The sequence below is a fragment of the Molothrus ater genome, chromosome 9, assembly GCF_012460135.2.
Source record: "Molothrus ater isolate BHLD 08-10-18 breed brown headed cowbird chromosome 9, BPBGC_Mater_1.1, whole genome shotgun sequence".
Classification (NCBI taxonomy): Eukaryota; Metazoa; Chordata; class Aves; order Passeriformes; family Icteridae; genus Molothrus; species Molothrus ater.
Window position 1 is genome coordinate 4,366,124 of NC_050486.2, and position 26,283 is coordinate 4,392,406.

The window sequence follows — 26,283 nt, forward strand, 5'->3', positions numbered from 1 at the left end:
CAGCATTATGGCAGAGTTCATTTGACTTATTGGAGGCATCTATTAGTGCAAAACACTTCTAAATGGAGAGGAAAATTGTTTTGCTGGGTGGTTTTTTCCCTCAAAATGCCAATGTGAGTTTTTAAGGCGAGTTGCTCTCGTTGTGTGCCACCATGCCAGGTCACAGTGGGGTGATGAGGACATGGGAGAAGGTCCAGGTCAGCACCAGGCTCATGGGCCATGGTTCTGATGTTGCACCAGCTCACGTGCAGAACTGGGCTGTGACAGAGGTGCTGCCTCCCAAAACCAGGACATGCAGAGGTGCTGCCTCCAGAAGACTGGGTTTGCTTTGTGTGGGACAGCTGTCCCAAGGGAAGTGAGGCTGTTTGGATAATGAAGAACAAAGCAGGTATAAATCCACACAGCTCCAGCACCTTCAGTCTGGTTTTTTGTCCTCTCCTCAAATTGCTCCTGTAGAACCTTTCTGTCCCCACTGCAGATGGTCTGGGAGGGGAGCAGCCAGGGCCCTGATGTTAAAAGCAGCAGCTGGGGCCTTTGGAGGCTGCTGCTCCTGCAGATATGAAGGACCTGGGCCACGTTTGATACCAGGTGAATGTGGCACAGCCTAATTAGTGGCCTCCTACTGTTATTAACCTCTGACTCAGACAGGCTATTTTTTAACAGAGGTGCAAGAAGTTAATACTAGTGCTAATGGCTTCCTATCCAAGGCCTTAATGAAAGCCATACAGGGACCAGGCTTTTCATCAATATCTTTCAAACTTTGAACTTGAAATTATCTTCTCCCTCCACTTTTTTTTTTTTTTTTTTTTTTTTTGCCAAGATCCAGATAAATCATCCCAGTTGGCTACATGGGTCACTGTAGCATCCCACAAGGTGGGGAGATGTCTGCTTGGAGAGCAAGACAAAGGGAAGAGTGAAATCTGTTGGACTGGGAGAAGAGAGAGTAACGAGATGCTATGTTACACAGATGCAGGAAAATATTTATATGTGCAAAATTTTCATGGAGAAATGGAGTAGGATAGAGGCAGCTGACGTGTTGCTAAGACACTTGAGGAAAGGAGGAGAAGGTCCAAGGCTGAAGCTCTCTCACCCAGGCAGTGCCTCAAGAGCCTCTGCCAGGGCAGGAGCGGAGGTGGTGGTGGAGCAGCCTTGTGCTGCAGTGTGGTGGAGGGCCCATAGCCTCCCAGTTTGGGGTGATGGCAATTGATTTCTGGGGTGTTCTCCTTTGTCTCTTGCACTTCTGACCTGTGTGCAATGCAGCTGCAGGGTCACATCCTGATGTCTGGTGAAAGAGGAAAACCTGCTCAGGCTCTGTGGCTGGATTGTGCTCTTCTAAAACAAAAACCCATTTTTTATTGAAATATATTTTTCTTTTAAAAAAATAAGCCTGTTTAAATAAATTTGAAATTATGACAACCTATTTTAAGGCTTAAATTTACTATAATCTATTAATCATTTAAATAACTTCCATCAAGGATTTCTTCTCAAATATTAATGAGCTGAAGGGTGCTGCTTTTACAGTGATATGTCAGATCAGGGGGAAAACATCTCTTACTCTAGCTTTCTAAATGTCACAATGTCACATACTTAGTATCTATTATTTTCACTCTTTACAATGGAGCAAATGCTGGTATTTACATTTTTTCCAAATGTCAGTATGTTGAGTTCCCGCTGTGTGGGAAAGTTCTTGCCTTAATTACCCATAATTTCACGTTAGCAGGCAGGTGCAGGGAGAGTGTTTTCCTCCTTTTGAGCTGGTTCATACGAAGTTGAGAAGCCGTGGGGAGCTGGGAAAGCAGGCAAGCTTGATTTCCCCTCTCAGTCCATGAATAAAGACCATGTGGGAGAGGGGGAGATCTGCTGCTCCAAATCCTCCTGGCTCCCAGGACCAGCTTTTCAAAGGGGATCTGTGTCCCTGAACACACAGCTCAGCAGTAAGGGGGAATTCCAAAAGTGCTTCTGGCTTCCTGGTGACTTAACTCTGGGTTTTGCTTCCCCCCAGCCTGGTGGGGTGCTCAGCATCCCTGTGCTGGGGACACTCCAAGTGCTCTGATCCCCGCCAGAAACTCAGCCCGTGCTGAGCACAAACACTCTGCCAGCTCACTCGCCGGGGCTGATGGTTCTTTTGATTAATCAAATCAGTTTGGGAGGATGAACCTGGTTCCCCATGCAGATTTTTGCCCCCCACCTCCCCTGGCAGCCAGCTCACTTAAGGCAGCCTAATGAAATTAATTAGCAGCAAATTTAAAACGTTGTTTTTCGGCGCTGTAATTGAATTCCAGTTTTCATTTGAAGGCAGCGTGAAACAAGCAAAATAAAGATGATAATTTGCAAAGTGAGAGGAGTGCCCTCCCATTGCCAGCAATGGGGCAGATACAGGAGGGAAAGCTGTGCCTCAGTGGGAAGCTGATCGTGTTTTTCCTGGTCACCCCAACAAAATCTGCTATTTTCACAAAAAATAGCTAACAGGCAAATGTCAAGCTGATGGCTGAGATCGAGGTGGTGTGAGATGGTGATCAAGGTGATCTGGTCTGAGGGGGACACAGTGATTAAAACAGTGCCCCTTTCTCCTAGGGAGAGGTGCTGGTGTTACCTGTCTTTGGCTGAGACCCAGCTGTAGGATGTCCCTGAAATTTCAGAGTCAGCCAGGTGAATTAGGTTTGATTTGGCATTTAGTGTCCTGGAGCATGTGTGGTGTCCCTGCCTGGTGTCCTCTACTTCCATGACAGCCCAGCTTTGTCCATGTGTCTCACTGCCCCAAACTCTGGAATTAAAGGTTCTTAGGGAAAATTGGGTTTCTTGGGCAGAAGCTGCAGGCACCTCTGCAGGTCTCTGGGCTGAGTCCTGCGGGGAGAGCTGTAGAAAATGTTTGAAAACTGAAAAGCTCTGGTTCACATTTGACTGCTCACAAAGGACGGTAAATATTTTGTCTGCAATAATTTGTGATGTGCTCCCAGTGATCCCATGATGCTGCTGGGAAGTTGTCCTGTATCCTGTGCTCCCAATTTTTGAAGCTGTGTGGGTGAAACCTGCCCAAACTAGAGCTGGAAGGAGACTTCTGGGTTACTGCTGTCAGTCAGTGCTATCTCCCTGCACCACAGCTGGAGTTTTGGAGAGGCCCACATCTGGATTATAGCCAGAAATATGGCTTTACTCCCCTTTAGCCCTTCAGGTTGTGATTTATGTAGGGGCATCCATGGTGCTGGCAGGAAAGTCTTAGGACTTCTGCTGGTCACAATGACCCTGAAATATGTTAGAAGTCTCTTTTCGCAGCCCAGTGGTTGAAGGAGTCAGAATTCTTCTATTCTTGCTCTCAAGGTTGTTTATTGTCTCTTATCTATAAAATTCTTTCTCTGGCCTGCCAAGGTCTGTTCAGCAGGTCAGACAGAGGCACTCTGCCTGCCCTCAGGGTGGTGTTATCTTTTTATAGTAAACACCATGTGTACAATATTTACAATAACTTCCCAATACCCATCACCTACGTTAGTGAGCTTCTACTCTAAACCAATCTGAAAGTGCCAACATCACAGCAGAAGATGGAGGCCAAGAAGAAGAAGGAGAAAGGCTGGACATGCCCAGATCCTCCATCTTGCCTCCTGAACCCCTATTCTAAAAACCTCAAAAAATGTATTTTTCACCCCATGACAAACTAATTATTATTCTACTTAGACTTTCGTGGCTTGCAGACCCTCATATAAGGTTGGTAATTTTTTCCATGGGTCACAATCAAAGTCACAGGGGTCTTGGGCTCTGTGCCAAGGTCTCTGAGCTCCTGTGGCAGGGGTTCAGGATGGGATGTCCTGAATTCCAACACCAGTGACTAGAGGCTGTGCATCCTTTGGTCCCTCCAGCCATTTTTTTGGGAAGGGGTGAGCATCTCCCACGAACCCTCTGCTCCACACCCCTCCCTTGACCAGCTTTGCTCTTGCAGAGATCTCGGGCAACACGGATGACATCCCCCTGGTGCGCTGGCGGCAGCAGTGGCTGGAGAACGGCACCTTGCTCTTCCACATCCACCACCAGGACGGGGCCCCCAACCTGCCCGGCTTCGACCCCACCGAGGAGCCCCAGACCGAGTCGGCCGAGGAGGAGCTGAGGATCCTCCACATCTCTGTCATGGTAGGTTGTGGGGGGCCCAGCTCCCGGGGTACTGGTTGTTGATTTCTCTGGGTCTGGATTGAAGGCACTTGAGACAATAATTCATGTTTGGGACTCAGGGGTTTATTATTTTTTATCAGTAAAACAGTCTCACTGCTGTGAGTTTAGCAGCAAGGCACAAAATGGCCAACAATCTCTTGTTACAAGGTCTTTTAAGACTAATCTATCCAATTAAGAGCTGACACCTAGATTATTTTCCATTTTAACCCAATAACTGATCCCAAAGAGCCCCCAATGCAGACTTTTCTGCCCAATTACAAATGCCACCCAAACCCATGAAGAAGAAGAAGAAGAAGAAGACAAAGCATGAAGAAGAAACCCAGGATGACACCCTGTGCCCTCCATCTTGTTTCCATCCACAACATACTAAAAATCCCAAAACCTAAATTTCTCACCAGGTGATGTACCTACACTGCTCTCTATAATCTATTTCACACTTTTGTGGATTCCAGTCTATTCTGGAGTTTAGGAAACTTTCTCCATGAATGAGGGTCAAAGTCAGTGCTGCCCTGGGGGTCAGGGCACCCCAGAGCAGACAGAGAAATATTCCCAGTGCCCTGGGTTTCCACAGTATGTGATGGGAAGGCAGCCCCTCTTCAGCTGTCCAGAAGCCTGTAGAAAATATAGTAGCTTTTGAAAAGGAATTTATTTCCTCATCTGGCTCCAGCTGCCCTAGGATGTGTCCACCTGCCCTGGGCAGCTCTGTGAGTGGTGAATGCTAAGTGCCTTCACAGGCTGCTTCAAAGCTCTCCCTTAGTTTGCATCACTTTGAAAACACATTTGTGGGGTGCCTTTATCCCCAGGGGTTCTGTGCTTTGAAGGTCTCAGCCACGTTAACCCAGGGTTAATTCCCATTGACTCGTCAGGAGCCCTTTGCCAGTGCAGGGTGCCTGCTGCCCTCTGCCCTGGTGCACAGCCTTTGTCACAGTGCCACCAGCACTGTCACCACCACTTTTATCAGCCTGGCAGCCCCTGGCCATGGTTTCATGTGTGGGGGTCACACAGCAATACTCCACCCAGCTACACAGGGGAAGGCAGAAAAAGGAGAGATCTGTAGGTTGGGGGAAGATCTGTGATGCGTTTGTTGATTGTTTGGGGTTTTTTTTTTTGTGGTGTTGGAAAAAACTTGAAGAATCCTACAATTTTTGTGCCACTGGAAGATAATTAGCCAGAGACAATGTGTTGCAGAGGCTGCAAACAGGCTGTTCAGTGGTGTCTACCCTAATAAGAGCTTCAATTGCTCTTCCAGATTGCAGCCCCAGGCCAGGTTTCTCCTCCATCATTTGTGCTTGATTAGTCCGAGGGAAAAAAAAATTGTTTGCAAAGCCACTCCCCAAAACATCTTGCACCATTATCTCAATTTTCCTGTCTGCTCCCAGCTGCTCCTGAGATGGTGCATCACCTCTGGAGAGGCTGGGCCTGCTGTGGTCTTGATCTTCTTGAGCACTGCTGTAAGCCAAGATCAAGGCAGAAGTGCCTGGCTGAAGGTTTGTTATGGAGCTGATGAAAAGGATGTCTGCAACTCACGGCTGTCATCCCAAAATGTGCAAATGCAGTTTGAGTCCTCCTCTGCCCTTTTTTCCCCATCACTCTCAGCTCTGCTCCGACAGCATCCCTGCTTCCTGACAAACAGAGGCTGGCTTTTGTGCCAGGAGTCAGGACCACGTGGGGTTCTCAAGGCTGATTTTCTTTCTTTGCTGTGTGGTTGCCAAGGGAAGAGGCGTGAGTGACGGTGTTCACAGGGGTCTGAGGATGAGGGAAGAGACGAGGATCTGACTCCGTGTTTCAGAAGGCTTGATTTATTATTTTATGATATATATTATATTAAAACTATACTCAAAGAATAGAAGAAAGGATTTCATCAGAAGGCTGGCTAAGAATAGAAACAGAAGAATGATAACAAAGGCTTGTGGCTCAGACTCTCTGTCTGAGCCAGCTGGGCTGTGATTGGCCATTAATTAGAAACAACCACATGAGCCCAATCACAGATCCACCTGTTGCATTCCACAGCAGCAGATAACCATTGGTTACATTTTGTTCCTGAGGCCTCTCAGCTTCTCAGGAGGAAAAAATCCTAAGGAAAGGATTTTCCATAAAAGATGTCTGTGACAGGTGTGATGAGGATTGTATCCATCGTGACCAAGGTCTGCTTGTGGACTGGGTGAGGAGCACTCCCACACCCATCCCAGACAGGGCTCCTCTCCCAGCACTCACATGGATGCTGGGCTGGGGGGAATAGGGCACAATGGGATTTCAGTGCTCCTGTGCAGGGAAAAAAGGGGCTATGAGGTGGTGGTCTGACCCTCTCCAAAGGGCAGTAGGCAGGGGAGACTTCAGTTCTGGCTTTCATCCTCCTCTCAGAGCCTCTGGAAATCTCAAGAGTCCACAGGCTGCTTTTCTCAGGGATAATTTGAGCTCTCAGACCACTGGGGCAGAAGAAACTCATTTTCAATGAAATAACAAGTCTCTTTTGTGAACCCACAGCCACTGCCTGAAAAAAATGAGCATCCAGCAGGTTTGAGCTCCAGCTTGGTCTCTCCTGTTCACCTGCACAGGTGTATGGCAGAGCTTGCTGGTGTTTGGGGGATTTCATGTGCATACAGAGGGTGAAGGAAAGCCAGGAACGCCCTGGAATTCCTCCTACCTGCTTGTCATGCCACCTGCAGGTGGACTTTCCCTAGGGTGATGGAGAGCCATGACAGAGGTGGCCACCCCTGGTGGGGATGGGGATAATCCCCACTAATTTATGGACCACAGGAACTCATAGGGACTGGAGCATGATACAGAATTAGGCTCCCACTTTGCCACTAAAAATCCTGCATGACTATGCCAGGCACTTTATACAGAGGCATGTAGAGATGGAATCAGACTGATACAGAGATTAGATAGTGGGAAGAAATTCTTCCCTGTGAGTGCTGAGGCCCTGGCACAGGGTGCCTGGAGAAGCTGTGGCTGGCCCATCTCTGGAAGTGTTCAAGGCCAGGTTGGACAGAGCTCGTCCCTGCTTTTGGCAAGGGCGTTGGAATGAGGTGATTTTAAGGTCCATACTAATCAAAACCATTGTAGGATTCTGTGGTTTCTATGATCCAGGGCCAGTTTTCAGCCCTAGCAAGATTTTCTGACTTCCTGGCTGTAGAGTCCCTGTCCAGAAAGGTGCCAGCCAGCCCCCTGACCTCTGCAGGACTGCTGGTCTCCTGAATCACTGAGTTTGGTTCCTCTTTCTTTATTTTTTTCTTTGTTTTTTTTTTTTTGTTTTGTTTTTTTTTTTTTTTTGGGTTTTTTTTTTTTTGGTTTTTTTTGTGGGGTTTTTTTTGTTTGTTTTTTGGTTTTGTTTTTTTTGGGGTTTTTTTTTTTTGTTTTTAAAGAAAGTTGAAAAGGAGGGTGGGATAGTGCATCACAGCTCCATTATTCTGGAAATGAAAGTGGGTTAAACTGTAATGGCCATTAAACTTCCTTTTCCAGCTGCCTCTCCTGCCTCTCATTCAATAATTCCCTTAATGTTTTATCCTAATGGAGCGGATTATTACTATTATTTTATTTTCTCAAGATCACCTGTTGCATAGAAAAGAGGAGGGAGACCGGAGCTGTGGATGGGCTCTGAGCTCTTAACTGGCTCCACATGCTTTTTCTTGTTATTATTGTTATTATTCTTGGCAGATTGTGCATAAAGGGCCAGTTTGGGGCTTTCATCTCACCGCCCTCCATCGGTGACGTCTTGCAGGAGGGTGATCTTGGGGACAGTGGCAGGGTGGCAGGGCCAGGTGCAGTTTTGGGGTCCATGCGTGTGGGACAGGAGCTTTTTCAGCCTCTTTCCCCAAACATGCTCCCCAAACAACACTTCAGTCATCTGCCTGTCTCAAGCTTTGATCTCTTTTAATCTGTGCTGCAATTTCTGCCGGATACCCTGGGAACATCTCCCAAGATTGAGAGTGACAGCACTGAAACTGGTTGGAAATGGGTCAGAAAAAGTTGCCCGTAGGAGCATTTGCCTGGAATAAAGCTGATCTCTGTTTTCAGAGGCAGGAGAGTGAAACAAAACATGCTTTGCTTTAAATTCTGCTTTTTCATGCCTCGCTGGCATGAAACTTCAACACTGGTCCAGCCCAGGGCAGGCTCCAGGCCAGCACTGGGTGCTCATGGTGCCAGCAGACTCTTGGTGATGGGCTCTCCTTTCCACCCTGGAGCATCCCTGGGGTGTTTGAGTCCCAGGGGATGGTGGATGCCAGCCCTGGCTGTCACTATAGGACACGAAACAGCACGAGCGCACACACCGCTGCTCTCGAGGCGAAGAAAAGGGAAATTTATTTTCTGACTCTAACGTTTATAGTTTTACAAAAGTGACAGTGGATTGGAGGGTGAAGGTGCCACCTCTCCAATGACACTGGGCTAACCAACAATCCATCAAATTTCTCCTCTTCTGCCGGGCTCTTTAGCTTGTCAGAGTGAAAAGTTAGAAAGTCTCTTTTCCCAGCCTGGCACTTGAAGAAGGAGTCAGGGCTCTTCATTTCTCAGTCTCAAGGTTGTTTATTGTATCTTATCTATAAAATTCTTTCTCCTGCCCTGCCGAGGTCCACTGAGCAGGACAGTTCCAGGCACACTGTGTGCCCTAGGGGTGGTGTTATGTCTTTATACTAAAAACTACGTATTCAATGTTTACAGTTACTTTCCAATACCTATCACCTATGTTAGACAGTGAGCTTCTACTCTAAACCAATCTGTAAGGGCCAACATCACAGCAGAAGATGGAGGCCAAGAAGAAGAAGGAGAAAGGCTGGACACGCCCAGATCCCTCCATCTTGTCCCCCTGAACCCCCATTCTAGAAAACCCCAAAATCTACTTTTTCACCTTGTGATAAATTCACTGTCATTCTATTTAATTTGTCATGGCTTGCTGATCTTCATCTAAAGTTGGTAACTTGCTCCATGGGTCATGATCAAACCCACAGGCATTTCTGGGCTCTGTGCCAGGGTCTCTGAGCCCCCTGGCAGGGGTCTTGGCTGCTCAGGACAGCCAGAGGGATGTCCTGGGTCCCCACACTCTTCCATAAAAGAATGCAAAACATAAGTTATTTACATAAATGTGCGAGAAAGTTCGTTACAAGAATGTAAACATCAGAAGGCTTAGAAAATCTCAAAAAATCAGGGCGACACCTTGTCAGAACTCAGTACATCCCTCTGGGTATCCAGAGTTGCCGGGGCCCCTACTGGGGGGCTCAGAGACCCTGGCATGCAGCCCAGAACACCTGGGGATTTGATTATGACCCGTGGAGCAAATGACCAGCTTTGTATGAGGACCTGAAAGTCACAGAAGTTTAAATAGTGTAATAATAAAATTATCACCGGGTGAAAAGGTAGATTTTAGGATTTTTAGAATGGGAGTTTTGGGGACAAGATGGAGGGACTTGGGCGTGTCTAGTCTTTCTTCTTGTTCTTCTCGCCCTCCATCTTCTGCTGTGATGCTGGCACTTTGGCATTGGTTTAGAATAGAAGTTCACAGTCTAACATAGGTGATAGGTATTGGGAAGTAATTGTAAATATGTTATAGGTAGTTTGCAGTATAAAAAGACAGGGTGGTAAGAGTGCTGCTGGCTGCTCTGCTGAGCAGACCTCGGCTGGGCAGGAGGAAAATTTTATAGATAAGATACATTAAACAGCTCTGAGACAGAAAACTGAAGAACTCCGGCTCACTCTTCGGATGCGCGGGCCGAAACAGAGACTTTTCACTTGTCTCGGGGCTGCAATTAACAGCAGAGCTCCCGAGGACACCTGGCTGAGGCTGCTCGGTGTGTGTGCCCGCAGGGAGGGATGATCGCCCTGCTGCTGTCCATCCTGTGCCTGGTGATGATCCTGTACACCCGCCGGCGCTGGTGCAAGCGGCGCCGCGTGCCGCAGCCCCAGAAGAGCGCCAGCGCCGAGGCCGCCAACGAGATCCACTACATCCCATCGGTGCTGATCGGGGGCCACGGGCGGGAGAGCCTGCGAAACGCCCAGCGCGTGCAGGGCCACAACTCCAGCGGCACGCTCAGCATCCGCGAGACGCCCATCCTGGACGGCTACGAGTACGACATCACCGACCTGCGGCACCACCTGCAGCGCGAGTGCATGAACGGCGGCGAGGACTTCGCCAGCCAGGTCACCCGCACGCTGGACTCGCTGCAGGGCTGCAACGAGAAGGCCAGCATGGACCTCACTCCAGGTGGGCTTGGGCGGAGATGGATCCCTTCCGGCTTGTGTTCTCCCCCGGCTCCATACGTGTGTTTTGGAATAATTACCAATATAGCCGGACGGGACGTGCCTGAGCTTGTCTGGCTCTTGCTGCTGAGCCAAATAGCTGCAACTGTGGTGTTTCACCCCACAGACACTTTTGGCTGGCTGGGTGTGTGGTGTTTCACCCCACAGACACTTTGGGCTGCCTGGGTGTGTGGTGTTTCACCCCACAGACACTTTTGGCTGGCTGGGTGTGTGGTGTTTCACCCCACAGACACCTTTGGCTGGCTGGGTGTGTGGTGTTTCACCCCACAGACACTTTTGGCTGCTGGGTGTGTGGTGTTTCACCCCACAGACACTTTTGGCCGGCTGGGTGTGTGGTGTTTCACCCCACAGACACTTTTGCCTGCCTGGGTGTGTGGTGTTTCACCCCACAGACACTTTTGGCTGCCTGGGTGCTGCAGCTGGGCACGTGGGGACGAGTCCAGGCCTGCAGGAGCTCTGGTGGCTGAGGGATGGAGCTTCCCCCCATAACAGGGGCTTCTCCTCAGGGTTTCCCTCTGTGGAGAAGCTTTAAGGCGATGGTGAAGGAAAGGAGCCGGTTCTGATGGAGGGTTTGGATCCAGAGCTTTATTCTGGCCCACAGGCCTCTGAATCCAGCAGAACTCCCTGAACTGAGTGGTTTACTCGGGGGAGAAGGGGAGGGAAGGAATATGGGGACCACCAACGAGGTACTTAAGGGACAAAGGACACCTGGATGGCCCAATGTCCCCTCAGGGGTAGAGGGCATCTTTTGAATTCTGCCAATCACTCCACGCCCTTCTGGAATGCCAGGATTGACAGACAGTGCCCAACAGGGGGAAGGAGAGGTGACTGACACACCTGGCAGGGAATTATCAGGGAGGGATCCGAGGTTATGAGGAAAATCCTGAAATCACAATGCAACACCGGAGCATTTTCCCTGATTCTCTGGGGTTTCGTTGGGTGTGAGGTGTTGGTGGTGCCCTGAAGGCACTTCCATCACTGCAGCCAGTGGAGAGCAGTCCCTGCTTTGTGGTTTCCATGGCCTGACAGAGAACCAGAATGGGGCTCCTGTTGTGTTGTGAGGTCCCCAGGATGAGGTGAGAGATGAGAATTGACTCCAAGTTCTCAGAAGGCTGATTTATTATATTATGATATTATATTAAAAGAAAATTATATACCAAAACCATACTAAAGAAAGAGAAAGGATACAGACAAAAGGCTAGAAAAGAATGCTCATGAAAGCTCGTGACTGATTCTCAGAGTCTGACACAGCTGATGGTGATTGGTCATTAATTAAAAACAATTCACATGCTGGGTAAACAATTCTCCAGACCACATTCCAGAGCAGCAAAACACGGAGAAGCTTAAGTTTCCCAGCTTCCCAGGAAAAGAAATCCCAGTGAAGGGATTTTTCAGAAAATATCATGGTGACATGGCTCCCTCATGCTATCCCATTGTGACCCCCAAACTTCCCTTCTGTGTCCCCAGATTTCTGGTGTCTTCTTCAGGTGAGGTTTTTGGTAGCAATTTTTTACTTGCCATCAGTATGATTCAGAGTTAACACTGCCTTCTGATCACCAGCAGGGATTCTCTGAGGCTTGTAACAAACCTGTTCTTTGGTCATATCACTAACTGAGCCATCCAACTAGGGCCTTCCCAAACAGTTTGGGAAGATCATAGTGAGGTGCCTGAAGCTCTCCTGCATATGAGGAAGTGCCCGGAGACCCTCAGAGTTAAATCTCAGCTTTTGGCTAGTTTGGTGGAGGTGCCAGTCCTCTTCAGGATTTGAGCTGCTCATCAGTGTGCCTTGGGGGCTGCTCACCTTGATCACCTCAGGATGATCTGGAGATGGACCCAAGGAAACCTTTCTCTCACCTCACTCCCTTTTAAAAGTCTAAATATTTTGCCTTCAATCCTTCCTGCTCAGGGAGCGACAACGCCAAGCTGTCCCTGATGAACAAGTACAAGGACAACATCATTGCCACCAGCCCCGTGGACTCCAACCACCAGCAGGCCACGCTGCTGTCCCACACCTCCAGCAGCCAGCGCAAGCGCATCAACAACAAGGCGCGAGGTAGGGCAGTCCCTGGGGTGGGTGAGGTGCCTTGGGCTCCCACCCACCCACATTCCACCCACCCACCCTCTCCTGGGATGGAGAGATAGGACCAGAGCGTGGAGAGAGCATGGGAAAGGGGGTTTGGGTGGGGAGAAATGGGAAATGTGGTGCCTGCAAGGATGCGAGTGATGTTGGGATGGTTGTGAAGATGCAGGTGGTGTTTGGCCCAGTAAATACTACAGGATTCTGGCACAGCCATGGGGAAAAGGTGCAAGGTATCCTGTGGAGGGGGGGTCTGGCTGTGTGTGCTGGGAAGGGGAGCAGATGCTGTCCCTGCTGCACCTGGCAGATGGAGCTTCTGCTCTGTAGTGCAAGGCTTTCCCTGAAGGGTGCTGTAGGATGCCAAGGTTTGGGGTGGCACGGTGCCAACCCCTCCGTGACTACACTCAGTGTCCCCTGCAGCTGGCTCAGCGTTTCTCAACCCCGAGGGGGACTCAGGGACAGAGGCAGACACCGATCCCCAGCTGACCTTCTACACGGACCCCTCGCGGAGCCGCAGGCGCAGCCGAGGTGGGTGCAGGTGCAGGGGTGGGTGCAGGTGCAGGGGTGGGTGCAGGTGCAGGGGTGGGTGCAGGGGTGGGTGCAGGGGTGGGTGCAGGTGCAGGTGCAGGTGCAGGTGCAGGGGTGGGTGCAGGGGTGGGTGCAGGTGCAGGTGCAGGTGCAGGTGCAGGGGTGGGTGCAGGTGCAGGGGTGGGTGCAGGTGCAGGGGTGGGTGCAGGGGTGGGTGCAGGGGTGGGTGCAGAGGTGGGTGCAGGTGCAGGGGTGGGTGCAGGTGCAGAGGTGGGTCACCAGCCACCCCTCTTGCCTCATTTGCTGTTGCTTCTCTGGATTTGGTGACTTTGCATTGGCAAAAAGATGGAAACCCAAGTGCAACCCCAGCTGCTGCAGGCAGGCACAGTCCCTCCTTCGCAGCAGGCTGCTGCTGCTCTCCGGTGGAGCTTCTCAGCAGAGGGTGAAATGTATTCTGATGTTTTGCTGGAGGCTCCTGCCGGGCACTGGTGTATATTAATGAGTAACATGCTTCAAAGGCTGGCCCGTGCCTTGCCATGCTGCTGCTGCTCAGCACCGTGCACATGCCAGCTGTACGTGCACCAGGGATGGGAACAGCCTCGCTCCCCAGGCTGGAGTCTTGCCCCACTGCCCTGCTCTGTCCCTCTGGGAGGTTTCCTCTTCCCAAGAGGAAAGTTAGTGTCTGTTTTCCCTCGTTGAGCCTCGTTTGCTGGATGATGCCTTGTTTTTCTGGGAGTGGCAAGACTGGGAGCCATCTCCTTCAGCTGAGGCTGGAAGGCTCAGACACAGACAGACATTCAGGCTTTGTCTCCAGACAGTTTGTTTCCGCTCAGCTTCTTCAGCTGAAAGATTAAAAGTCAAAGACCTGCATGCTCTGAGCAGTTAGGGCTCTCTATTGCTTTTTCAAGAGCATCAACGAGCCTGTTGTCATGACAAAATTAACCCCAGTGAAGTGCCAAGAAGGAGGGGGGAAAACCAGGATACTGTATTTACCTTTGTGTTCCTAATATTGCTGCTCTGCTTTAAAGCTCTGCTGCAAAGCTCTCAGCATGCTGCAGTGCAGGGTGTGGGAGAGCCAGGGCTCTGAGGAATCAGGAAGATCTTGGTCACAGTGGGAGAGAGGGATGGAGAGTCCCATGGCAAAGGCTGCTTCATGTTCTTCAAAGTGCAAAATGATTCCATTTGATTTGATTGATGCTGGGTTTCCAGGGGGCTGAGCAGGGTCTCTGCATCCTGGGCTCCCCTGGCTGCACCCAGAGACCTTCCTGGGTGCTGCAGGTGTCAGGTCTGATTGTGCTCCTGTGTTCTGCAGTGGGGTCCCCCCGAAGCCCTGTGAACAAGACCACGCTGACCCTCATCAGTGTGACGAGCTGTGTCATCAGCCTGGTGTGCTCCTCTCACATGAACTGTCCCCTTGTGGTCAAGATCACCCTCCATGTCCCTGAGCACCTGATTGCCGACGGTGAGCACCCCCTGCTCTTCCTTACCCACTCCAGCACCCCTTGCTCTTCCTTACCCACTCCAGCACCCCCTGCTCTTACCCACTCCAGCACCCCCTGCTCTTACCCACTCCAGCACCCCCTGCTCTTCCTTACCCACTCCAGCACCCCCTGCTCTTACCCACTCCAGCACCCCCTGCTCTTACCCACTCCAGCACCCCCTGCTCTTCCTTACCCACTCCAGCACCCCCTGCTCTTTCTTACCCACTCCAGAACCCCCTGCTCTTACCCACTCCAGCACCCCCTGCTCTTCCTTACCCACTCCAGCACCCCCTGCTCTTACCCACTCCTGCCTGCCCCACTCTGTGAGGATTGATGGAGGAGATGGGGAATGATGGACAGGATGGGTGCAAGGCAGGAGGGACAGGTGGGGATGGAGGGCAGCAGTGTGGGACAGAGGGAATGGGCATGGGATGGAGGTGGGGATGGGTGGAAGACAGAGGGGGATGGAGGGGATGGGTCCATGACAGAGGGGAATGGTGTGAAATGGAGGGTGCCATGTTGGGAGCAAGGGTTGGAGTGGTACAGGGTGGAAGGGATAGGCACTGTCACTATAGGACACGAAATAACATGATGTGGACACGCAGCTTTTCCAAGGTGAAAAAAGAGTTTTTAATTTCTGACTCTAACATTTATATATTTCCAAAAGTGACAGTGGATTGGAGGGTGACAGTGCCACCTCTCCAATGACACTGGACAAACCAACAGTCCATCAAATTTCTCTTCCTCTATAAAAGAATGCAAAACAATAAGTTATTTACATAAAGTGTGTGAGAAAGTTCATTACAAGAATGTAAACATCAGAAGGCTCAGAAAATCTCAAAAAATCAGGGCGACAAGGCACAGGACAGAAGAGACAGACACAGGGTGGAGATGGTTGTTGTGGGACACAGAGCTTGCTGCAGGGTGGAGTGAGTGGGCATAGGGCCAAGGAGATTATTGTGGGCTGGAAGGGAATGGATATGGGATTAAATGGACCATGATGGGATGAAGGACATGGTGGGACAGAGGGATCAGACCTCTGTGAGGGGTGTGGGATGGAGGTGGCTGCTGTGGGACAGAGGGGAAAGGCACAGGATGGAAGGAGATATCGTGTATGGAATGGAGGGGGCTGTCATATGGCAGAGAGGATGGGCACAGGACAGAGGATTCCTTGTGGCACAGAGGGGACTGTCGTGGGACAGAGGGTACTTTCTCAGGATGGAGTGAGTGGGCAGGGGCTGGAGGGATCCATCACAGCATGGGGGGCAGACATCACGGGACGGATGGGATGCAGGGCACCACCGTGGGATGGAGGGTGCAGCAGTGGGTGGCTGTCACTGACTCCCCTTGTCTCGGTGGCAGGGAGCCGGTTCATCCTGCTGGAGGGGAGCCAGCTGGATGCCAGTGACTGGCTGAACCCAGCACAGGTTGTCCTCTTCTCCCAGCAAAACTCCAGTGGGCCCTGGGCCCTGGACCTGTGTGCCCGGCGCCTCCTGGACCCCTGTGAGCACCAGTGTGACCCCGAGACCGGTGAGTGTTCCTGAGGGAGGGCTGGGTCTGTGTGCTGGTGTGTGGCTGCAGGCTGCACTCGGCAGGGAAGCACATGGAAAGCCTTCCCATGAGTGTCCTGCCGTGCCCCTGATGTCCCTGTCTCCACAGGGGAATGTCTCTGCTATGAAGGTTACATGAAGGACCCTGTGCACAAGCACCTCTGCATCAGGAACGAGTGGGGAACGAACCAGGGGTGAGTGCCCAGCCTTGCAGTGTCCTCACAGGAGCTGCAGGGCTTCCACAGCCCCTCAGCACAGCTGTGATGACTTCTTGGATGGCAGAACTGTGGTAAATTCTTAGAGGCACCTCGGTGAATTGTAAGGTCAGCACACAGCTGGGCTCTGCAGCAGCTCTGCAGGAGGCGAGGATTTCTGTTCTTTGAAATAATCAGGAATGATGTACAAGAGGCCATTGTCACATTTCAGAGCCAACACCCCCTGGAGGAGATCGAGGTTGTTCCTCCCACCCTTGTGTGCACTATCCTGGGCATCCTGCACTTTGTGGGGCTTTCTTTTTGGGTGTGTGAGGCATCAGAGGAGGGCTGAGGTCGGGCTGAGGTCCCCAGTGAAAACTGGGAAAATTAAATGCTTTGATAGTGTGCCTGGGGGAACAGAGGAGTCACCATCTGCTCCAAGCTTTACACAGCTGGAGGTGGTAAAGGAATTTTTTCTGATGTTTCAGCAGCGATTCAGTGGTGGATTCCAAAAGTTCCCACCTCTCTGTGACCCTCAAGGGGGTGCTCCATCTGTCCCTCAGCACTCGTGGGTCTGTGACACGCAGCTCCCAGGAATGGCTGGAGGTGGCGTGCACAAAGCCAAGACATCTCCAAATTCAGAGCTCCCACCAAACCCTTTTCCCCCCCTCCCTTTCTCATTATGCTGCAGCTGGATCAGTGGTAGCCCTGCACGTGTGAGGATGCCCTCTCTGAAGTTATTAATGTTCACAGTGGGAAGAGAAAAATCATCAAAGGCTGGGCTTGGTGTCCCCCTGCCGTGTCACTGTGCTGGGGGCTGGCAGCAGTGCGGGCTGTCACTGCTGGCACAGCCCTGCTGTGTCCCTTTGAACTGGGGTCCTGGGGAGAGCACTGCTGCTCCATCTCCAGCCCCCTCGCTGCTTTTTATCATTTTAAAGGCAATTTAGCACCAGCTGTGTTACACAAGCTGTTGCTCTGGGTGCCCTGAGCCAGGGCCGTGCTCGTGGTGCAGGTGGCCCCAGGCTGGGGATGTGCTGTGGGGTGTGGTGATGGTCCCCAAACCTCTGTGAGGTGCCACTGCTGGGGCAGGAGAATGCAGGCAGAAACACAGCTCCCTGTGCTGTGTGTCCCCAGGGACCAGTGTCCAAGAGGAATGTCCCCAGCTCCTCTGTGCCATCTCATAAGATGCATTGAGTTATGGGCTGGGGGGTGTGGGGGGCTGTTCCCCTGCCTGTTTTGGGAGGTGCTGTGTTTAGGAATGTCTCACAGTGGGCTGGAAAGAGCCCACAGCCACTCATAGCCACATATGGTTTTGGTGTGTTGAGCCCAACACCTTGCAAAAAGCAAATTGGCAAATAACTTTGTCCATGGAGGGTAGTAACAAAAATGGATAAGCACTGTGGAGAAACATTTGCTTCCTGACCCTCTGCTTGTCCTTTGCTCCTGAGCGTGGGTCTGCAGCTTCACACTTTTCTTCCATGCACACTGCTCTTCTCCAGCTTTTTCCTGATTTAGCTGCTTCACTTTCTGAAGGCAAAGTGGAGAAAAAGATGCTGCTTTCAGGTAAATTGGGAAAAATAGAGATGGTAACAAGCAGGAGAGAAGCCAAGGGCAAGAAAGACCAATACATTCCTAAAGCCCCTGGACCTGTTTGCATCCCCTGACCCAGCTTTGGTGTCAGCAATGCCCACCTGAAAGGTGCTCAGGACCTGCCCTGCTCCTCTGGGGCATTTGGGGCTGCTTTTTTAGGCCTATCTCCACCTGAGGCTCCCACAGGAGCCTTTTCTCTGCCTGAAACAGGATCCATAGCTTTCCAGGCTACATCTTGTCTTGTGTTTCTTCTTCTGTACCAGAGTTGGCTGTGACAAATTATGTGCAGCATTTTCAGAATATTTTTCTGTTTGAGGCAGAGAAACCTGGCAGTTCTCTTTCTCCCCAGGGTGCAGCAGAGCCCTAGACCATGGTGGGGCTGTCAAAGTGCTCTGCCCTTCTCTGGGCTCTCGAGAAGGCTCCAGCGCTGCAGATGTCACCATCCTTAGAAAACTCTCTCAAGCCTCTTGAAACTTGGGGTTGTTCTGTGTTTCTTCATGGAACCTGTCAGATTTTTGTTTCATAAAATGGTAGCAGCTGAAACCACACTTGACCATCCCTACCTGCAGCTTCCACTATTTTTAGGGGCTCTTGAAAGCATGTTCACACTAAGCATTGTGATGCTGAGAGCAGCTTGGTGTTTAATGAGTTTTTTTTTTCCTTTTCTGCTATCTGTTCCTGATGTCCAGGTGCTGCTTAGTGCAGCTCTGCCTGGAAGGGCTTGTGATGGTGTTGATCCCTTTTGCATGAACTTTTGGCCTCCACAAGGTCATGGCTGTGATGAAATCTCTTTAGCCTAGGAGAACCATCCTGTCAGAGCCTGTTTACCAGGATAACTTGTAGCTGTAAGCTGCTATTTATGTTTTTTGGGGTAGAGGTTGAGTGCTGTGCTGTTTTTTGTTGGGCTCATCAGCTCACTCCCAGTTCCAGGCTCACCTGAAAGAGATGTCTGCAAATCTTCTGCTCTCTCCCCCCATCTCAAGGTGAGATCAGCTGTGCCTGAAACATTGCTGTTTGTCCAATATGCTCTGAACCCTGCAATATTGGAGTGATGTTCTGCTGCCACAGGTCAGTCCCCAGAGAAACCACACTGGCCCTTGGTCAACAAAGCAGGATTTGCTAAATCCCTTGGCAAACCTGGGAGTGATGTGTTCTGCATCTGACCTCCTCTGTTTTCCCTGGGTGGCCTTTTTATCTGGAAACTCATTTCAACCCTTTGGTTTAGATAGTTTTGCCGCTGGTTCATTTTTATTTACAGTGAGGACAAGTTGCCTCGGTGTCTGTTCACTCAGTAGCATCTAATTTTGCTCATGAAGGCGAGCTCATCTTTGTACTTTATTGGTGATGGCAGTGAGAAGCTTTTTGTGCTGGGTGTATTTTGGGTACCAGACTGAGATCCACGCCTCCACACTGCATCTTTTACCCAACGTGTCCGGACCCTAAATTTTCAGTTTTTCAAAAACTCAGATCTTTTTGATCATGGATAGCAGATACATTTGATCAGCTGCTTTTTTTTTTTTTTCTTTGCTTTTTTTTTTTTTGGTGTGTGTGTGCTGCTCTTTGCCTGTTTTAAACAAATCTGTCTGGTGCTGTTTGTGTGCTCACAGTCTGTCTCCCTGCTTTGATATGCATTGTTAATTAGCTGCTTTTCGACTCTTACTCTCATGTTCCCTGAGCAGGATGCAGTTTCTAGCAATCCTACCAGCCACGCTTCATCTTTGCTCATCAGACCAAATTTCTGCCGTTCTGTTTGTGGTAAAACGTGGCCAAAAATCAAATCAGCACATTCTGGCTTTAGTTAATAAACTGTTACCTGCCTGCATCTGTACTTTTTCATCCCAGCCCTTAGATCCATCTCACACGTGGCTTTGCCCTCCCCACGGTGCACTTTTCAGCCTCCCCCGTTGGGATTTGAGGTGCTCTGCATTGAAGGAGTCTTTTTCAATGTCCTCTTTCAACTTGTAATGGGCTTCACCGTGGCCTGGGGAGGTTTGAAGGCAGTTTAGGGTGATATGGTGAGCATGCCAGGCTGGCTGCTCTCATCCTGCTGTGACTACTGGGAAACTGTCCCATCCCAGCCTTGCTGCCCCACCCGCAGCCTTGCAGATGTTTTTCCCAGCACAGGACCCGAATTAGTGCATCAGCCTGTGCCCTGCTCACCCAGCTCCCTTCCCTTCCCTTCCCTTCCCTTCCCTTCCCTTCCCTTCCCTTCCCTTCCCTTCCCTTCCCTTCCCTTCCCTTCCCTTCCCTTCCCTTCCCTTCCCTTCCCTTCCCTTCCCTTCCCTTCCCTTCCCTTCCCTTCCCTTCCCTTCCCTTCCCTTCCCTTCCCTTCCCTTCCCTTCCCTTCCCTTCCCTTCCCCACACCATATCCCCATCCTGGCAGTGTCCCTGCTCCTCTTTTCCCATCCCCATCCTGGCAGTGCCCCTGCTCCTCTTTTCCCATCCCCATCCTGGCAGTGTCCCTGCTCCTCTTTTCCCATCCCCATCCTGGCAGTGTCCCTGCTCCTCTTTTCTCATCCCCATCCCACAGAAGAGCGAGGGACACACTGAACTGACAAGTACAACACTTTTCCTGCTTAAGGTCTTCATTTTTTTCTCTCTTTTTCTCCCCACACCCCTTTTTCTATTTCTTTTTTCCCCTTGCCTCTCTCCATCGCCTGCTGCGTGCCTCTGCTCTGCCAGCTGAAGGACAGCCTTGTAAAAAGCTCCTGGTTCTTTCAGATCCTTTCACCAAGCCACCCATCCGTCTCCTCCTCCCGCCCCACTCCCCTGGCAGATTTACGGGCAGCCCGGGAGAAAGTGCCGGCATTTGCATTTTTAATAAAGAGCTGCTCGCAGGGGCTGGCAGGGTGGGAGGGCAGAGGATCGGCAGCTGAAACCCGAGCAGAGCTGGTGCCTGGCAAAGGGGAGCTGGGGGGGAGCTGCCCTGGGCACTGCTGATTGGAAAAGTCACTCGGTGTCGGGTGGCATCTGCTCTCTGCTCTTCCGCCATCAGGGTTGTTAAGAAAATTAACCCACAAACATCAGAGGTTTGTGTCCAAAAAGGAGACAGAGGAGTCCTTTCTGGCTTTATTCCAACAAAGGGAGAGGCCATGGGGCATTCCCCTGGGATCTCTCCAATTTTTGGAAGATGCAGCCTCCCTTTTTATCCCAATTTCCCAGCCACATTTCCCTTCTCTCTTGCCCCATTGGCTGAGGTACCTGAGAGGTTTAGACTTCCTGATACACCTGATACCAAAGATTTCCCTCTGATGTATAACCCTCCCTTTTAATTTTTAATTCTTTTGGAATTTAGGGGTTTTTCTTCTTGATTGTTTCTTTCATCTTTCAATGTCTAATTTCATTTTATCAGCAAACCTAAAGTTTATTTCTAAAAGCAAATCTCTTTTCCCATTCATCAATCAGTGGAATCCTTCCCATCGTTTCTTTTATCTCCCAGGGCTGGTTTTATCTACCAGCAGACCCACAGCTTGTTTGTAAAGACAAATCCACTATTGTTTATATATTACAAACTATATATTGTTTGTAAAGACAAATCCACTGTTCCTCTCAGGGTGGTTCTGGGTCTGCATGGGGGTCCTGGGTGCAGCAGGGGTGCTCTGGTCTCCTCACCCTGGCATGGCCACCCTTGTGCTGTGCACTGGTTGGAAACCCTGAAAAGCACAGGAGGTCAGGGAACCAGGTGTGAAGTCACCTATTGCAGTGTGTAACAACCAACCACTTTCTCCTCCAGTGACATTTCAGTCACATTGCCCTGCAGCAGTTTCTTGAACCTTCTCCTGCAGCCCCTCCAGCCTCTTGCCAGCTCCAGCTGCTCCAGGTTAGCTCGTGGTGGGTGATCACATCCTGCCAGCTCTGGGATTATTCCTCACCCCACCCATCTTGTCTGGAAGAGTTTTTCAGGCAGTGGGGACAAGCTGGAGCACAGCTCTTGATGCTGCAGGTCAGTCTGGCCTCCTCCCCCAGGGGCTGCAATTTAAGCATGGCCAGGGCCTTGTTGAGCAGGTTCAAAGCATCTCCAGCAGCTCCAGGTTTGGAGGGCTTAGCAGGTGTTTTGTGAGCTTCCACTCAAGCCCAGATGTGGAGCAAATCATCCAGGTAATGGTAATGGTCCCTCTAGAAAAGCTGAAAGGCTTAAGGTTGTCCTGGGGATCCACTGGCAGCACTCTGGCCCTGGGAACTTGCTGGCTGAGTGTGGGGAACTTGCTGGCTGAGTGTGGGGAATTTGTGCCCTGGTGATTCCCCATTTTGTTGTTTCAATGCCCACCTGAGTGCCAAGGCTTGCAAAAAGCTGAGAGCTGTCATTCCTGGCCCATTTAATCCAACCTGATCAGCTGCAGAGCTGATGGTCATTCCCACTTTCCTTTGTGAGCTCTGAAGGCCATGCAACCCTGACTCTCCCTTGCCATGAAGGGATGTAGCTAAAGGCTGAACATTGCATTTAAGGGACTTGTTTTGACCCCAAGTAAGGGAAAAGTGTGGCAGGCTGAGGAGATGCCACACATCCCCCTTCCTGGAGCACAGAAACCTCTTCCCTGCATCAAAGCCATCACCACTTTTTGCAAGGGCATGTAGCATTAGGAGCAGGGGTAATGGGTTCAAACGGACAGAGGGCAGGTTTGATTAGATATTAGGATGAAATTCTTCACTATGAGGGTGGTGAGGCCCTGGCACAGGTTGCCCAGAGAAGCTGTGGCTGCCCCATCCCTAGAAGTATTCAAGGCCAGGCTGGATGGAGCTTGGAGCAACCTGGTGTAGTGGAAGAGGGGTAGAATGAGATGATCTCTAAAGTCCCTTTCAACCCTCTGCCCATTCTGGGACTCTGTGATTACAGGAATTTTAGCCACATTTGGAAATTGCGTCCTGGGTGGACACAACATGGCTTGGGTGCTGATTTCGATCTCCCAGGTGGGTCCAAATACACTGGCTCCATGTCCTGGGTGTGCCCACATGTGCCACCAGGTCTGGCAGTCCCTGTGCATCTGCAGCACCTGCCCCAGCACTGAGCTCTGCTGCAAGCCAAGAGCAGCTCTCCACAACCACTTTTCCACCTGAATTGATGGGGAACAATGCCTCGCTTCTATACAGCCTCTGCCTTTGTTCCCAGCCTGATGTGCTCCTCAAAAGCAAGAATAAAACCCATCTGCAGGAGCACTGGAAGGTGGGGGAGTGAAGCATTCAAAGTGTTGGTGAGACACAAGGAGCACATCTCTTTCTGGATGAAGCTGACCTCATTCAAGGCAATCCGATTGTGGGCTGAATGTAATCCCCAGCTCCCAGCTGACCATACAGGAAAACAGCATTGTACCCCAGCAAAGGAATGCTGTAATCCTGCAGGCAGGATTTTTGTATTATTATTATTATTGTCCTTGCTGAAATAACTTCAGATTAGAAATTAAACTGCTTGTACAGGAGAGCTGTAATTGCCTCAAGAAAAAATCCCTGGGCTTGTCACTGGCACCTGACGCTCTTGACTCTGAATTTCAGCAGCAGTGATGCGAGGGGATGGAAAATCTCCTCTCCCCAGCTCTGAGCTCTTGCAAAGGGGATTTGGAGTTTTAGGGTTTGGGAGTGGGGTCTCTTGTCTGTGTCACTCTGCAAGTGGTGGTGTGCCAGCAGGGCTGTGCTGCTGGGGGTTCATGTCCCAAAGGTGTCATGGCCATGGGTGTCCCACTGAAAGGCACCAGCCTCCAAATCTTAGTGGCTCATCACTCATCCCCCTGTGCTATCTACAACAGCAGGGATGGGCCAGCTCTCCAGCCTCCTGCTTGGCTCCACACTTCCACCTTGTCTTCCAGCCCACTTTGCAAAGCTCCCCTGCCTGGAACAGTGATAAAAAGGGTGGTAATAAGGCAGGTGGTGAAACTGGGGTCCCAGGTTGATGTGCTGCCTGGCAAAAGCCTCACAGAGAGAGGGTCCAGCTGTGGTTTGGTTTTCTTTTTGCAATTCAATAGCTGTGATGCAAATCCCTAAAACAGGACCAGGCAGGTGCTACCGAGCACGAAGAGATGTGAGGATGGCTGGAGTGCATCCAACCCCAAAATTACAGGTGCAACACACCACTGGCCTATTGGCAGGTTGGAGCTGGCATGAGAATCTGATGTTGTAGGAACCCCAAAATTAAGATCTTGGATCTGAGGCTGTTTTGTTGTGTTGTCCTGGCTACCCTTGGAGTCATCCTACCCCAGGACCCTTCTGCATGTGAGCTGAGGGCTGAGCAGGCATTTTGGGCTGTGAGCAGCTGTGAGGACCTGATGCTGGTGTGATGCTCCTGGTTTTCTTTTCCAGGCCCTGGCCATACACCATCTTCCAGCGTGGCTTTGACTTGGTGCTGGGTGAGCAGCCTTCTGACAAGATTTTTCGGTAAGCGGTGAAGGCAACCTGCTCAGCACATTTTGGGGCTCAAATATGACTCAGGGCATGTAGGTAGCCCAGCTGGCAGGGCTGAGCACAGCTGTCCTGTGCCACCTCCTGGGGACATGTGAGCATGGCTGGGAAGATGCCCCTGCAGCTTCATGTGGGTGCTGGATACCCAGCAGCCAGTTCCTCCTCTCTGACCGTGGTGAGAGTGAGTTTTAGGCTCTGAAGGAGGGTTTCTATGGAAAATGGAAGTGCCTTTTTTTAAAGTAACATGCAACTTTTGGGAATCATTGGCTGTATTTGGAGTGGCCACCTTACTTTCCCCTGCCCACACACCTTAGTTTGGGCTGGCATCCTTGCAGGATGAGCAGGGAGGCTCAAGGGCTTGGATTTGGGTGGAGACAACCTTCCAGGGTCAGCTTTTCCCTCTGTCCCAGCCTTTGCTGCTCTCCCTGGCAGGTTCACCTACACCTTGGGGGAGGGCATGTGGCTGCCCCTGAGCAAGAGCTTCGTCATCCCACCAGCTGAGCTGGCCATCAACCCCTCAGCCAAGTGCAAGACTGACATGACGGTGATGGAAGATGCAGTGGAGGTCAGGTAGGTGCCATGGCAGGGTCAGGGAGCTCAGGAGGGGCTTCAGCAAACAGAGCTGGCATCCCCATCCCACATTTGCAGGTGGAGGTCAGTACAACCATGAACCTGCCCCTCTTTAGCCCTGCAAAGCCGAGCCTTTGGCAGTATTCCCCCTCATCTCAGGAGCTCCTGCATCCTTCTAAAAGCTTGGCTGCCACCCAGCTCACCGTCAGCCCAAGGAAAACCTGAGCTCTGGAAAAACCCACACAAACAGCCACAGTCATGTAGGCATCCACAACATCTCATGGAAGCAGTGACACACCTCCTCTTCCTCCTCCTCCTCACAGGGAAGAGCTGATGACCTCGTCCTCCTTCGACAGCCTGGAGGTGCTGCTGGACTCCTTCGGCCCCGTGCGCGACTGCTCCCGGGACAACGGCGGCTGCAGCAAGAACTTCCGCTGCATCTCGGACCGCAAGCTGGACTCCACGGGCTGTGTGGTGTGTGACCCCAGGCTCCTGGGATCCCCCTTGGTGTCAGCAAGGAAGGGCAGGCCACAAAGGGAATCCTGCCTCCCTTACTGTCACTTTGGGGTGCACATTTTGAGGTTGATTTTGTAGCAGGGAGATGTTTTTGGGCTGGCAGCTCCTCTGTTGCTGAGCACACGAGGCAGTAAGAGTCCATCTGTTTGTTGGCTCTGTGGGAGGCTGCAGATCACTCAAATGTGTGCCCTGTCACCACCACAAGTGCTCTGCCCCAAAACAGGGTGACTGTGGGGCTGCAGTATCACCAGAGCTGGGCATTGGGGTGAAGAGGCTGTGAGCGTGGGGCAGAAAGTGTGTGTGGAAAGGGCAGCACAGCTTTGTCAGTCACTGGAGCTGAGTTGCTGGAGACTGGGGTTGATACCAGCACATTGCCTTGGTGGGGGATGGCCTGGGGGGCTCCCACCTCAGGGTATACACTCCTGAGGGTGCATAGAGGCTTTGGTGCAGGAGGAATATCTGCAGATGAGGATGGTGCTGCTGTCCTTCCTGCAGCCCCCGAGCGCTGCTCAGGCTGCAGTTTCTGGTGGAGAGCAATGCTGGAGCCCTGCCCTCCACCTCAGCCTCAGAGACAGATACCTTCCCATGGGTTTTCACCTCCTGCTTCCCCCACCCCACCAGTGCCCCACGGGACTGAGCCCCATGAAGGACGGCACGGGCTGCTACGACCGGCACGTGGGCGTGGACTGCTCTGACGGCTTCAACGGGGGCTGCGAGCAGCTGTGCCTGCAGCAGATGGTGCCCCTGCCCGAGGACCCCCTGCTCTACAACATCCTCATGTTCTGTGGGTGAGTGACTGCCAGAACCCAGGAAATTCCTCTGGCTGCCCTGGGGCACTCGAGACCCCGACAGGGGGCTTGGAGACCTTGGCACAAAACCCAAGGCCCCTGTGCCTTTGAATTTGATACATGGAAAAAACAATTACCAACCTTTATATGAAGAATTACAAGTCAAGAAAGTTTAAGTAGAATAATAGTTAG

General features: G+C 51.2%; 1 protein-coding gene across 3 annotated transcripts in view; it reads left to right on the forward strand.

The window, feature by feature from the left end:
- ASTN1 (astrotactin 1) overlaps nt 1–26,283 on the forward strand; it is a 70,255-nt gene that overhangs the window by 18,039 nt on the left and 25,933 nt on the right. For 2 of the 3 annotated variants that reach the window (XM_054515843.1, XM_054515842.1), the window contains exons 2-12: nt 3,932–4,119; nt 9,958–10,354; nt 12,317–12,463; nt 12,896–13,015; nt 14,328–14,477; nt 15,859–16,026; nt 16,156–16,240; nt 24,119–24,193; nt 24,650–24,787; nt 25,111–25,261; nt 25,925–26,091. In XM_054515843.1, coding sequence (XP_054371818.1) covers nt 3,932–4,119; nt 9,958–10,354; nt 12,317–12,463; nt 12,896–13,015; nt 14,328–14,477; nt 15,859–16,026; nt 16,156–16,240; nt 24,119–24,193; nt 24,650–24,787; nt 25,111–25,261; nt 25,925–26,091 — 1,786 coding nt within the window. The remainder of the gene's footprint in view (nt 1–3,931; nt 4,120–9,957; nt 10,355–12,316; nt 12,464–12,895; nt 13,016–14,327; nt 14,478–15,858; nt 16,027–16,155; nt 16,241–24,118; nt 24,194–24,649; nt 24,788–25,110; nt 25,262–25,924; nt 26,092–26,283) is intronic. The other variant, XM_036388223.2, reaches the window with a different exon arrangement.